This window comes from Ictidomys tridecemlineatus, chromosome 2, assembly GCF_052094955.1.
Source record: "Ictidomys tridecemlineatus isolate mIctTri1 chromosome 2, mIctTri1.hap1, whole genome shotgun sequence".
Lineage (NCBI taxonomy): Eukaryota > Metazoa > Chordata > Mammalia > Rodentia > Sciuridae > Ictidomys > Ictidomys tridecemlineatus.
This window is the reverse complement of record NC_135478.1, coordinates 179789253-179803699: the sequence shown is the minus strand read 5'-3', so window position 1 is coordinate 179803699 and position 14447 is coordinate 179789253. Positions and strand designations below refer to the sequence as shown.

General features: G+C 39.3%; 1 protein-coding gene across 11 annotated transcripts in view; it reads right to left on the bottom strand.

Annotated features, from left to right (window-relative positions):
* Positions 1-14447, bottom strand: part of Grm8 (glutamate metabotropic receptor 8) — a 732322-nt gene that overhangs the window by 709255 nt on the left and 8620 nt on the right. For all 11 annotated transcript variants that reach the window (XM_040291623.2, XM_021722399.3, XM_078040287.1 and 8 more), the window contains one exon: positions 12566-13388. In XM_040291623.2, the coding sequence (XP_040147557.1) occupies positions 12566-13075 (510 nt within the window). In that variant the 5' untranslated portion in view covers positions 13076-13388. The remainder of the gene's footprint in view (positions 1-12565; positions 13389-14447) is intronic.

Sequence of the window (14447 nt, the reverse complement as noted above, 5' to 3'; positions counted from 1 at the left end):
GATCAGACTGGAGCTGACAGATGGGCCATTCAGTAAAGGAGTGATGCTGGGTTATTTCATTTTCGTTAGAGAAGGAAGCTGTGGGAAAAATATTCTCCACTTAATCTATTTTATCTTCAGCAAATTTTACCTGTAAATATTAATTTATAACCCAGCCAAATTCACTAGCTGCTTAAACTGCATGAATTACATGAATGCAAATGAAATAAAGGAATCCAGACTTTAAAAATAAGAGAACTTTCCAGTATCTTCTTTCCTTCGGCAGAGGGGAAGAAAAATCCATTCCCGTGGTTTCAAAGACAAACACCTCCCATTGAGCTCCCATTCCAATTGGTAGGGACAGGAGAGTAGAAATCAAGGCTAAAGCACTGCAGCATTAAGCAGAAAAATTATCATTTATGCCATTTTCAATACAAAATCTATTCCCAATCACTCAAAACCCTTTCTGCTCAGATAATTGTCAATTCCTCCAAATGTGTATCTTGCTGAGATCTGTTTACTATCTTGTGAAACAGAGAGCAGGACAGGTAGATTGCTCTGCTTACTCAGGATCAGAAAGGCAGAAAGATGGAACTGTGAGCCCCTCAAAGACAGGTTTGTCCTATGGAAATGAGGCTATTAGAATCAATTCATTGAAAATACATTTAATTTCTCATTTGGCAATTATATACCTATACTTAATGATAATAGCATAAACAGTCAAGATACCCATGGGACAAATGAGGGGAAAAAGCATAATTTTTGATCTTAGGTTATACAGATTTTCAAACAGAAAGAATGGAGTGGCCAGGATGGGGAGTGGAGGGGGTTTCTGGGCTCCTTCCTTAAATCTTACAGCAATGCACCCCTTTACCTATTCCTCCACCTCTGATCACAAAGGCACCCCTGATTCTGTCCTTTGAATACTCCATGCCCAGCGGCTTGGATTTTAACTGGAGGCCCCCAACTTTGTGTTCACGGGGATCTGGGGACATAGCTTTCCAATCTTCCTCATTTTGTGTCTTCCTAAGAGACTCCTAAAATAATCCTCGAAAAGTTTCTCATAGCAGACAGGTGCTGTGAGGAGAAAAAGAAGCTTCCACTTACTTCCACCCCCATCATAGCTGAGTGTGATCTGGTTTCAGGTCAAAGGTCCATGGAATTCCTGGGCTTAGAAGATTCTTTCTTCTCTCCAGACTCTAAGTTTATAAACCCCTACACAAACCTCTAAGCCCAACACAATTCCACATCACTGTACAAAGCCTTGTGCTGTGGACTGAATGTGTGTCCCTCCAGAAACATAGGTTGAAATGTAATGGTGGTGGCACCTTTTGGAAGTGATTAACTCATGAGGGTGGCGTGTTCATGAATGAACTAGTTCCCTCATAAGGCACTAATATGAACAGATCTTATAGGGGGAAAAAAAACAGGGAGAGCTTTTTCCTCTCTCTCCCTTTCCCATGTTAGGATGCAATGAGACAATGAAAAGATCCATCCATACAGGAAGAAGGCCTTTACCAAGAACCTACCCATCCTGGTACCTGATCTCAGACTTCCAGCCTCCAGAACAATGAGAAAGATGTGCTGTTTAAGCCAGCCAGTCTATGGTGCCTGTTCTAGCAGCCCAAGATGACCAAGAGAGATTGGCTGGTAACTGCAGCTCACTCACATGATGTCAGCTTTTGCTCTGAACCTGGAAGGCTGCCCAATGGTATAGCCCTTATGAGATCAACTCACGTGGTTCACTGTTATTTTACATGTTAGTAATTTATCTTCAACTAGATCCCAAGCAACATGACAGCTTAGGATCTTATATTTCTTTCCTATTATCTGCTGCAGTGTCAAACATGGTACACATACCTACAGGGGTCTGAATAAATACCTATTAGTGAGTTGACTGCAAATTGTCCATTAATCTGTTTCACCATTAGGTTAAAGAAGGAGGGAAAAAAAATGGGTAAACTGCTAGCACTATTCTGCTTCTCTTGGCGGGGGGGGGGGGGAGTAAAGGAATTTAGCACTGAGTTTAAAGAGCTATTCCAAGCACTATTCGGCATTATTTCAGAGTCTACCATAAGATTCTGTCTTGAGTGGTCTGGTTAGGAAGGACCTGTGTAAGTCTGCATTGTGTAAACATAATTTCTCTACCCTATGAAGTCCTTCTGCCTTTGAGTAAATTATCCATATTTTATTAAAATGAAAATTTACTAGGGCAGAATTGATATGTTTGACTTAATAAAAGGTATGTGACTTCTAGAGCAATTACTTCTGACTAGTGCTTTCGTTGAAAACATTTGTATCAGGTGACAGAAATTGGTATTACATAGATGTCCCTGGGAGAAAAAGAAAAAAAAAATCTTCCCTGTTCTAGTCAGCTTTTTTGCTGTTGTGATCAAAAGACCTGACAAGAGCAATTTTAGAGTAGAAAAAGTTCATTTGGGGCTCATGGTTTTAAAGGTCTCAGTCTACAGACAGCAAGCTCCAGTCCTAGGGCTTGAGGTGAGCAGAACAATATGGCAGAAGAGTGTGGTGGAGTAAAGTGCCTCAGGATATGGCACCAGGAAGCAGAGAGAGGCTTCTCCTCTCACCAAGGACAAAATATCTACCCCAAAGGCACACCCACAATGACCCACCTCCTGTAGCCACATTCTAACTGCCTATAGTTATCACCCAATTAACCTTATCAGGAGATTAATGCACTGATTAGGCTTAGGCTCACATAACCCAATCATTTCACCTCCAAACTTTCTTGCATTGTCTCACACATGAGCTTTTAAGGACACCTCATATATAAACCATAACATCCCCAGAACAAAGGGTAGCTGTCTTAGTTGACTGTGAGCGTGTTGTCTTTCCAACCCTGCCATTTACCCTGGGATTAGTTAGCTGCCCACCTTCAACCACAATTCTACCATCAAAAACTGGGGTCCTGCAGAGTCAAGCCAGAACTGTTTTGTTTGGTTCTGTTTTGTTTGCATAACTAAATCCTAAGGGCACTTTTGTTCAGGTGCAGAAGTGATACTGAATTTTAGCAAAACTTTTCTACCCAGTCTTTTCCTTAGTTTGTTGTTTTTTAAATAAAACTGACTCTCACTACTGAACACACACACTTGGACTATAATAGCTTCCCTACTTTCCTACTTATTAGCTCACCTGGCTAGCACATGAGCTGATAAGGTCTCAGTCTCAAGTTTGGCCTTAAAGAATACTACAGCCTTGCTCTATACCAGAACCCATTTGGACCTATCATTTTGTTCTGGTTTCTTGACCAGTGACTACACCTTTAATGTTAATCTGTCATTATTCATAAAATAGGGTAAGTCAGTATAAATGGTTGAGAAATTGGAGAAGTACAACTCAAAATTCATGTCCAGCTGATGGGGAGACATAATACCTTCCTCTTCAACAGCATCATAACCAATATGCATGGTGCTTACTCTGTATCAGGGATTTGCTTAGGACTCTATGCATTTCATTTTACCAGCCTACATTAGAAATCTTATAAAGGAGGGACTATTGTCTACATTTTTAGAGATAACAAAGCTATATTTAGAGAGAATAATGACCTTGCTTAAAGTCACACTGTTAATATATATTATATCAGAACTCAAACCCAGCAAGTCTGGCCATATAACCGGAGCTATGTCATATAATTCATATTCATCTCTTAAGAATATCAGCATCACTAGATAAGTACTTCATAATATTCTATAGTTTGAAAACACAGCTTCTGATAACAAAGACAATATCTACAAGACACCACAAATATCTAACAAATCTGCATGCATAGGATATGGCATTTGCTCTATAAGCAATATAAATACAAGCATTCTGAGAACTCAAATAAATAGAATTAACACGATGTAGATACTTAAAGTATAAGAAATAGTCCACGAACTGAAGAAAGCTAGAGTTCACTCTCAACCCGTGTGAAGGAAAGCAAGAGTAAGATGCTAGTACAAGGATACGTTACCATCCGCATGTCCCAGGGCTTTGTGGGGCTGTGGGGGATACACAGAGGCTGAGCCATGACTTCTCTGAATTAACCAGCAGATTTAGGGTTAGATTATACCAAGGAAACCAGCCTCCCTCTGCTCAGGAGGTACCCGGAAGAATCTTGGAGGGAGACTAAAGACCAACACTGAGAACACATGTTGATGGGCTTTGCTGGGCTTAATGAAGGAAAGCTGCAGAGATTGGCCTCATCCTGGAAACAGATAAAGGTGGCTGTGGATAAATACTATTCCTAAACTCCTCCACCTTACCATCCTGGTGTTCATTATATGTTTAAACTACATGAAAATCACATGTATGCTTCGATGTTGTTAAGATAGATAGGAAGAGTCCTCAATTATAGCTAAAAGAGATGTCTCTGTCTTTTGCCAGAAAGTGTGTTGTATCAATTAAATGGGTAAATAGGCCCTTTCCCCACCATGGGGAAGATGGGCCTCTTGTGACCCTCTATTGATTAAGATTGCTGTGGAATGTTATTTGCAATCTCATTGCATAATGGAAATCAGGAGGCAGCTGTCATGGTTTCTGAAAACAAATTGCTGGGAGCTGAGACAAATCATAGCCTCCCTCATCTCTTACTGTTTCAATTCCCAGTTAATGTGTATCTTGCAGTTTAAGTTTCTTACATTAGTTTGCTCTACTGTTTCTGTAGTCAAAAATGAGTAAAAGTGGCAGGATCTGGGTGACCCTGCTTTAGGAATCGTGTCCCAGTGACCATTACACCAATCACGACTCCCCAGCGATGCATTATTTAATAAGGAACACAACTTCCAAAAGAGCGCACAATTAAAAATAGATGCATACAGCAGCTGCTGTGATTATGACCAACATGAACTGAAGTCTAACCAGGTAGGAGTCGAAAGAAAAAAGGCTGCTGTCAGACAGAATATTGTGAAATCTTGTTTTTGCTTTGCATCCTTTGACTTGCTAAGTCAGCCAGCAAGCAATTTGTATGGAGCAGTGGTTCTCAAATCGTGGCCTGCAAAACAGCAACATCAGCATCACCTGGGAACTGTTAGAAATGCCAATTCTCGGAGCCCACCCTGGACCTACTGAATCAGAAACTCTGAAGGTGGGCTCAGCAATCTGTGTTTCAACAAGCCCTCTGGGTGATTCTGATGCATGCTAAGTTTGAGAGCCACTGAACTGGAGCCATAAGACAGCCTTCAAATTTTGTCTTCTGAGAAGTTATAACCTTTGGCTGGGGGGGGGGGGGACCTGTGAAACAGATACCTGTACTAAAATCAAATGAAATCACTGAATTTTTAGTTTTTCTGTAAACGCAAAACTGCTCTAAAAAAATAAAACCTATAAAATAAAATTTTAAATACTGTTATCTTTAGGGTCATTTAGTAGAAAGAACAGTACTTTCCTTATATAGATCTATTTATTTATTGACAGCTACATTGACTTGTCCTAGAAAGGTTTCTAGACAACTTAAATATATATATATATATATATAGCATCCAAACACAAGCAATTCTCATGGAAAGATTTCTCACTACTTTTAAAACAAACTCATTGTTTCAGGTACCCAAAAGATAGGCATTTATCACTAAATAAGCTCTTAAAATGTCCTTTGTATTTGCTGTAGGATTTTCAGACCATTTGGGACTACAGAAAAGAAAAAAGTAAGAAAGATTTAAATTCACCATGTTTAAATCTGTTCCACCCAGCCAGAGCCACAGAGCTTCTTTCACAGTCTGAGCACATCTCCACTACACCCATTCCAAGTTATGAAGGGCCACAGCCTGTGATGTATGCCTGTGTCCCAGGAGTCTGCCCTATAGCAAGATGGTTGTGGTTATTTATTCATTGATTCAGCCCCTTCAATGGTCCAAGAAATGACCCTCTGATACCAAATTTCATTCGAGAGCTCACAGTGTTTGGATGAGGCTCTAACATTGTTAGGACTATTTTTCAAATGATAAAAGATCTTAAGAACTCAAAGGGAAGCTGGGCACAGTGGTGCACACCTATAATCCCAGTGATTTAGGAGGCTGAGGCAGGAAGATTGCAAGTTCAAGGCCAGCCTCAGCAACTTAGCAAGGTCCTAAGCAACTGACCAAGACCCTATCTCAAAATTTTAAAATAAATAAATAAAAAGGGCTGGGGATGTAGCTCAGTGGTAACATGCCTCTGGGTTTAATCCTCAGGACCAAAAAAGAAGAAGAAGAAGAAAGAAATCAAAGGAATATAACCTTTGAATGCTTCTCTATCAGGGATTTTTAAAATAAATTATGGTCTATTCATATAATTAAAAATCAAGCAGCCATTAATGTCTAATGATTCTCAATCCTGGACAAATATTAGAATCACCTGGTAATTATTTAAAATGTATAAAGGCCGGGCTCTACCCCAATTTCATTGATCTTGGACAGGGTTGAACATCCATATTTTTTATTTTTTTATTTGTTCTATTTGGTTATACATAACAGTAAGATGTATTTTGACATATTATGCATACATGGAGTATAACTTCCCATTCTTGTGGTTGTACATGATGAGGAGTTTCACTGATCGTGTGAAATATGTGAGCACATGCCAATTCATTCTAATGTTTTTCCTATTCCCATTCCCCCATTCCTTTCATTCCCTTTGTCTAATCCAAAGTACTCCTATTCTTCCCTCCCCATCCTACCCACTTATTGTGTGTTAGCATCCACATATCAGAGAGAATATTCGGCTTTTGATTTTTTAAAAAGCTACCCAGGTCACATTAACGTGCTGCCAGGGTTAACAATCACCGAGCAGACCTATATTAGCCAACATGGAAATCTCTCCCACATTTATTATTAAGTAGAAAAGAAAGTTATAAGACACATAGCTATTAATAAAATTATGTGTGCATGTGTAATTTTATTAATAGATGTGTTGGGATATAGACCCCGTCTATTTTACACTATTAAATTATTTATTGCTTAAATCTTTCAAAATGAGAATGCACTCGTGTACTCTACTTACTTAAATTTTAACTTTAAAAATCTATTTAGAGAGAATATGAATGCGTAGGAAAACGAGGAAGCATGTGAAAATAGAACTCCCAAAATACACCATGTTTCCTTTTTTCTCCACACTTCTTCCTCCTTCTGTTCCTTTTTCTAAAAAAAAAAAAAAAAAAAAAAGTATAAAAGTAGAATACACAAAATTCAATTTCTGTCCTATCTACCCAAATATTATTTCCAATATTTGGGAGTAGGACAAGGGAGTGAGTGGAGAGATATGGTTGGTTCACTCATCCATTCAACATTTACTGATTTCCTGGACATGTATAAAGGAGATATACATGGATCCTGCCCCAGGTGCTTATGGTCTAATGGGGGATACACATGAGTACAGACAACTACAATAGTGTGCAGTACAGGTTAAAAAGAGGAAGTACAGGAGGCTTCTTTGTACAGGTAACAAGAAACTTAATCTAGTTGAAGAAAGTGAGAAAAGACTTCCTTGGCAAAGTTGAGGTGAACCTTTGTGGGATAAAGGGTTCGGAATGGTAATCATTAAAGAGTTTTAAGAGAGAGAGAGAAGTGCATGCTTTTGACAGATCTCTCTGGGCCCATTCTCATCCAATGTCACTGCTTTTGGGCCACTGGAAAGAGTATCTGATCTAAAGTAAATGAGCTCTTTTCATAGTTAAATTAGAGCTTGCTACAAAGCCAAAGGAATGACTGAAGGAGTCTATCTTTCAATTTTCTGTTATCTATTTGCCCTTAAATAAGTCTTACATGAAATGTTTACCTCCTGTTGAGTTTATTGATTGTGGTCATTTATCTGTCCATCTAACTAGATGAGCCTGGATATGGCAGATTTACCTCTTCATAGTTTACAGTTAATAAAATCCATTGTATGGAATAAATAACTTGCAAAACACTTGGCTTTAGTGATTGCTACATTTGGTAGAGTCTCTTGAAAGAAAATATATCTTTGTTAACACAGCAAAGTAGGCAAAGACTTCCAGGGAAGTGGGATACTTCGCTGTATTTCATTTATTTCACATGAAGATCAATTTTAGCCATTTATAACCAGCACAGTTCCTCACAAGGAGAAATTATCTATCCCACCCACAAATGGATTGCTATTGAAAAGTCTCATTTGATTGCTTGGGAAGGAAAAATACATTATAGGCTATCTAACCCCTATCCTTCAAGAGTAGAAAATTAACAATCCAGGTGAAGTTAACTAGAAAAACACAAGAGGGAGAAATTATATCTGACCCTGTCCTCTTACAACCCAATGCATCTTTGAGGACATCTTTCCTGCATTACGTGCAGCATCAATGTGCTCTTTTTAACTCAGAATGTTCATCCTTTGCCCAAAGTTAAGACATATGATTAGTGTTTTTGAGGAATAGACCTGATGTAAAGGAAAGGGCTAGAAATGTCTAGAAAAAAATGGCAATAAAATGGACCTCTTTATTAAACATAAATAATTTTAATCTACGGGCTTCCCAGAAGACACCTCATTTAAAAAAAAAAAAAAAAACTTTTTCAAGCTACTCAAATTCTGGGAGCTAGACACCTCTTTCCCGAGCTTGCTACAATACAGGAGGTCCTGAGGGGTCACTACCAGACCTTTGTTTTTTGTTTTTTGTTTTTTTTTAATAAATTCACTGCCACCTTTGTATTGGGCGGAACTATTCTGCAAACTTGCTTCCACTCTCAACACATCTGAGGGATATGGGACACTCCCACTCCTCTGAGAAAAGTAGCTCCCAGAGAGAGCAGGAAGGAGTCACAGATTCACTCACTGGGTCCTGCCATTGGAGAGGCAGATAGTTTTGATAACCTGACATACACCCCTTGATGGGGAAGAGAGAGTGACATAAGCCTCCACCCCCCACACCCCAACCCCCCCACCTCCACCCCAATAACCCACCCCCCCAGGGTTGAGAACTATGGTTCTAATTGAGCATTCAGTATCCTGTAAGCCTAAGCCACACAGTGTTTCTTGCTCCCAGGTAGTGTCTGACATCCCCCTTGAGCATTCATCTCTGAAATTAAAGGGACCTTTTTTTTTTTTTTAAATTTGCTTCTGAGTTTTCTTTCTAAGAAGAAAAACAAAAAGGACAACACCAATTCCCTCTAGATCAAATGAGCCGGGCCTTCAATACTCCAGGCAGAGGTGGTGAACCTCCCCTGCTGAGGCTGGAATCTCCTTTACAAAGAGGAATCATTTCATTCCATTTGATCCTGTGCAAATGAAATCCCCTTCTGACTTAAATACAGACGCACTAACATGCAGATGCCAGATAATACATGGATCTTTTGTAGGAGATTTGATTAGAAGAACATAGAGGGGCATAGGACAGAACAGGTTGTCAGAGGAGAGACAAGACTGAAGAAAAGTAGAAGGGGACGCCTGAAGGATGCAGCCTCCTTCAGAATTCAGTTCAGATAAGTTCTGGCAGGTAGAGACAGACTTTTCCAAAATTGTCCAAAAAAGAGAACTAAGACATTCAGAGGTAAGTTCTAGTTTTGGCCCAAATATTTTCTATAAAATTTTAAACAGGTTCCAGCCATGTTCTTCAAATCTAGTTCATGTTTATTGCTGAGCAGGAAAGTAAATTCACAAGATGAGAGCTCTTTTATCTCCCCTGATCAAGGTTAATTGTTTGTATATTCTCAGACTAAAAGACAGGAATAGTGGCAGCACATGGATTTCTGTGCATCTTTTTAGATTCTGTAAGTCTTGTGCTGCTGACCTGCAGGGGTCATAAACTTTCCTAAAATTTCCTTTCATTCAAGTCATAGCGTTTGGCTTAAAAAGATGATTATTTTTCAAAATGGAACGAATCCCAATCTCTAATGCTTTGTTAATCATTTCTTTGATAACTATACTAATATTTCATGTCAGTCCTAGCATGTGGGGTATAAACAGAAGTTATCCATATTGTAAAGTGGACCATTTTTTATCCCAAGAGCAACTATCATTATTTCATAATTAAAATCACTGTGGAGTGCTAGCTGGAGGTCGTATATCAATCATCAAAGTGAATTAATGAGGCACACAATAAATTGGAATTATCTAATTCGGGTTTCAGGTTCAACCGAAAGACTGGCTGAGCACCTACACCCTCTCACTGACTCACTTTTGAATGAGATCAATTTTTTGAATTCAGTAGCTTGGTTAATAAACAGGTTTATTTCCTGAGGGTTAAATGTGTGCTCCCACCAGTGTACTGATGGTGTTAGTTATGACTTCTGCCATTACCAGCGCCCCCCACTGGCCAAATATAACCCACTCCCTATGGTCAGTCAAGAGTAGCCAGAGCAGCCTCCTGGAGTGCTGAGCAGTAGCTCAGGAGCTGGCCTAGAAGCACTGAGAGGATCAATAGTAATCCTATCCCCTGGTCAGATGGAGTCCCTCCAGAATTATTCAAAACAGTAACAGAATCAGCCAGTGAGTAAGGAAAGAACAGAGGAGAAGGAAGCCAGGTCCAGCCTATGCAAAACAAAACTCCCCTCTCACCTTCAGATGGCCTGAAGTTTCCTTCAGCAGCCCAAGGAACCAAAGGTCCTGACAAAACCCTTTAACTGCATTTTCTCTTAATCAAATATACCTAACAACCTAACATGGTATTACTATTATTACAGTATTATTCTCACCATCTTACAGACAAGCCGACACTGTGGTAGAAATTAATGTAAACAAGCTTTGAAAACCTCAGATAAGCTCATTATCTCTTCCACCCCACTCCTCAAATCCTTGCCTGCTTTTGGCTGGACACTACAGGTAGGGGACAGATTCATAGGTATTACTGTGGGATTTGATGGCAATGGACATTAACATATAAGAAGAAGGTCAGAGAAAGGAGGAGATCGTTATTAGAGTTTTCCTCTAAGTATTTCTGAGTCATAGTCACTGAGTTAAGAACTGAAAAGGAATGCTTTGGAGCAGGCAAAGAGGAAGGTCAAATCAGCATGGGGAGAACAGTTGGGGAAATGGCTGAGCTAGACAAGACCCCACAGCAGAAAAGGCCACCCAGCACAGAATTGGAACCTCTGGGAAGGATCTGAGACTCCAGGAGGTGAGAGAACCCTGGAGAATCCTGGCTGGGCACCTTGCCTCCAGGAAAGGAGTCCATCAGCCCAAGAGAGATTATTGGCAAATGCTTAGCTTCCTTTGAGGGTTTCAGAAGACAGAGGATGAGGGCACCTTTGGCTGTTTATTTGATCCTGTGTCCTCTCACTACCAAGAGACTGAGCCTAATGTCCTCACTACCAGGAGACTGAGCCTAATGTCTTGCTCAAATGTCTGTGTGCTCTCTGGGGCCTGTTTGTGCCTCTCCAGTATGCCTCAGACACAGAGAGCTTCTACTCAATAGCCTCCTCATTTGAGGAAATTTCATCAAACTGAAATTGATGAAAGCTGCCTCTTAGCATTCTTTCCTCTAAACTAAAGGAATTCATATAGCGGCTGCACAGCCTCTCAGGGGATGTTGGAGAGGATCCAGCATGAGATGTGGACCAAACTAGATGGGGCCCCCCAAGATATCTTCCAAACCAGAAAGCCTTTGATTCAATCTCTTTCATCTTTTTTTATGAAGTTTTCTATCACTTGTTCATTTTTGTCACTATGTCTGTCATCTGTCCAACTTTAAATTTAATATGCATGGGAATCGTTTCTCACAATAAAAAAAGAAGCCTCATTAATTCAGGTTAAGTTGGAAAAAATCAAGTCCCACTGAGTAAGAAATCAGAGTGAAAAGTATTTTCAATTTTAAAAAAATATGCCTGTTACAAAAGACTACAAAATGGATATTAATAAATAAGATGAGAAAGTTAATGAAAATGGTGAGTTACAATAACTATTTTTATAGCACTTTATACTTTTCAAACTGTTTTTACATATAGTATTTCATATTGCCAATTTTATTCAACATATAAATTCAGTGTATAAGTAATAGATCATCAGACTTAAATCAAAGTGTCTTGATTTATCCTGTTAAATTTGAGCTATTAACTCAATAAGAATTATATGTAATTATTCCAAGTCTGCATTGGAGCAGTTTGAATTAATGAGGTTCTGCTCTATTGTAGTTATAATAAGCCTGACAATTTTATGGCCATCTTATCTCCCAGAGTGTCACTCCCATCTACGCTTTAGTAATAAATACTGTTTCTTCACACAGGAACTTTTGTCACAACAGAGCATCTCACCTTAGAGAAGTCTCACCAAGTAAATTATCTCATACATACCTCAAACACCGATGAAACATGCTGTATGATCAATGTGCTAAGTATTCATTATTCTCTAAAAATACTTGCTTTAATTAAAAATGAGCCTTACTGAGGATATCATTCCAAGATGGTAAAGGACCCAATATGTCACAGACTTACCATTTTTCTCTTTATTTGGGGAAAACAGTTACGATTGATCCAATTGATTGTAAATAGTAGAATTAAAACATACGTAGAAACCCAGACACAGAATCCCCCTTTTGAGGAACCTGGTGACACAGAAAGGGTCTACCTATAGGCATCCTCATCTTCACTTTCTTCTTTAACCTCCGCTTGGAGTCAACCATTTACTGTCCTTTCACAAGGATCAGAAAGACAATGCCTTTACCTACCTTAAAAAGTCTTAAAATGTTAGCAACCATGATGGACACGGAGCTTGCGGCAGCACCTATGACTCCAGAAATCTTGTCGGGCTTGGTGAAAATGGGTGGATCTCCATTAGCGCACTTCACGTCAGAAGCGTCTTTTTCTATTAATGCCTGCACAAAGGTTAGTGACTGCTCCAAAGCATAGGTGTCCCTGGAGCACGTATCAAGGATCCGGACGCCCAGAGTAATATTGGAGAGGAGATCAGGGTCCTTGTTAATCTGGTCGATTGCATAAAGCATGGCCTCAAGTCTGTGGATCCCCTTTTCCTTCTTCAACTCCCCACAAGGCACCCCTCTCTCTCCCTTTGCATGTACAGGGAAGAGACCCCCCAAAATGATGTCCCCATCCACTCGTATGGAATGGGCATACTCTTGGCTGTGAGTTCTTTGCATCATTGTGAGGATCCAGTAGAACTTGGCGGTCAAGAGGAAGAAACAAGGGCAAGAGGCTGATCGCTTTCCCTCGCATACCATTTTCTCCACAAGTGGTGTTGCAATCCAAGACCCAAAGTTTATTCTTGCCACAGAAGACGGGGGACCACCTGAGGCTGCACCTTCTGGAGGCTACCATCAGGTCCCATGGGGGAAAGGCTCTGTGGGTTTCAGCAAGTTGTCTTGATGTGAACTTCACAGTGAAATTCCATCAGACTCTTAAGGTTCAGTTTTACCCCATAGAAAGTCAACTTGCCTGGAATGATGTGAAAATTAGAATAACATCTGAGGTTCTGATGTTGGCATGAGGTCAACGATTCACGTCCTTGAAGTCAGCCCTGTAGCAGAATTATTCCTGAGGGTAGGGGGAGGGAAGAAAGGGTGTTCAGTTTAGTGGAGCTGATTTTCGTATATTTAAGCCCTGTCTAAACCAACCTCTTTTTTTTTTTTTAATTTCCCCTATTCAGTAAAAAACTAATTCTTTTTGTCCCCCTGTGATTCTGAACACCTGGCCACACTGCATCTAAACAGGGAGATTGATGACACTTTTAGAGCAAGAGAAACTGAAAAGTATCAGAAACTAGGTTGATTCTCTCAAGACAGAAAGTATTTTATTTATCATTTTATTTCAATAAATCCTATTTCCACACAGCTAAATACCCTGTGATGAATGGCATTATTTCTTTGCAATTTTATTTTTACTTTTTACAGCTATTTGAAGTCAGCATTTAAATTCTGTCCACAAAATCATAATGAAAGGTGGTATATTCAACAAGCCAGTCATCTGTTAATGACATTTTTTTTTTTAGTGTCCCAGATTTCCCAGTGGGTAAAAGTGATTATTCAATCACAAAAAAAGAAAGAACCTACAAAGATCTCAAAATATGTAAGTTTTATAGCTTGTGAAAATTTTAACATAGAATACCAGCTTTTTCCTGTAAGCCATCTTATCATTTTCTCATAACAAAACAAAGACTTGAAAATTAAACACAAAGGGAGGGTTATATGTGAAGATCTTCCTATTACCATTGTCAGAGTTCCCAATTAATTTGTCAGAGCATGCTTACAGTTCTGAAGTAAATACGCCTTGATCCTAGAATCACGAGGAGCACTTCAGAGCTGGAGATCAATTGAAAACCTTCTTAATTTTGTCTGACTCAGTAGGGGAAACAGTTATTTCATCAAGACTAGAAATAACCTAGAGTGAAAAAGTCTACAGGCAAATCTATAGAAAAAGTTTATTCTAGGGCCTTTGTCCTTAAAGAATTCCAGGAAATTCTTTCAAAAGTCTTTTGAAGAGGTTTAACTGAAAAATGAGAACTGACTTAACATAGGGAATGGGAGATTTGAAATGTACAGATAATTAAGGGAATAAACAGGACCAATTTATTTTGGCAGGATGGTTAATCTAATG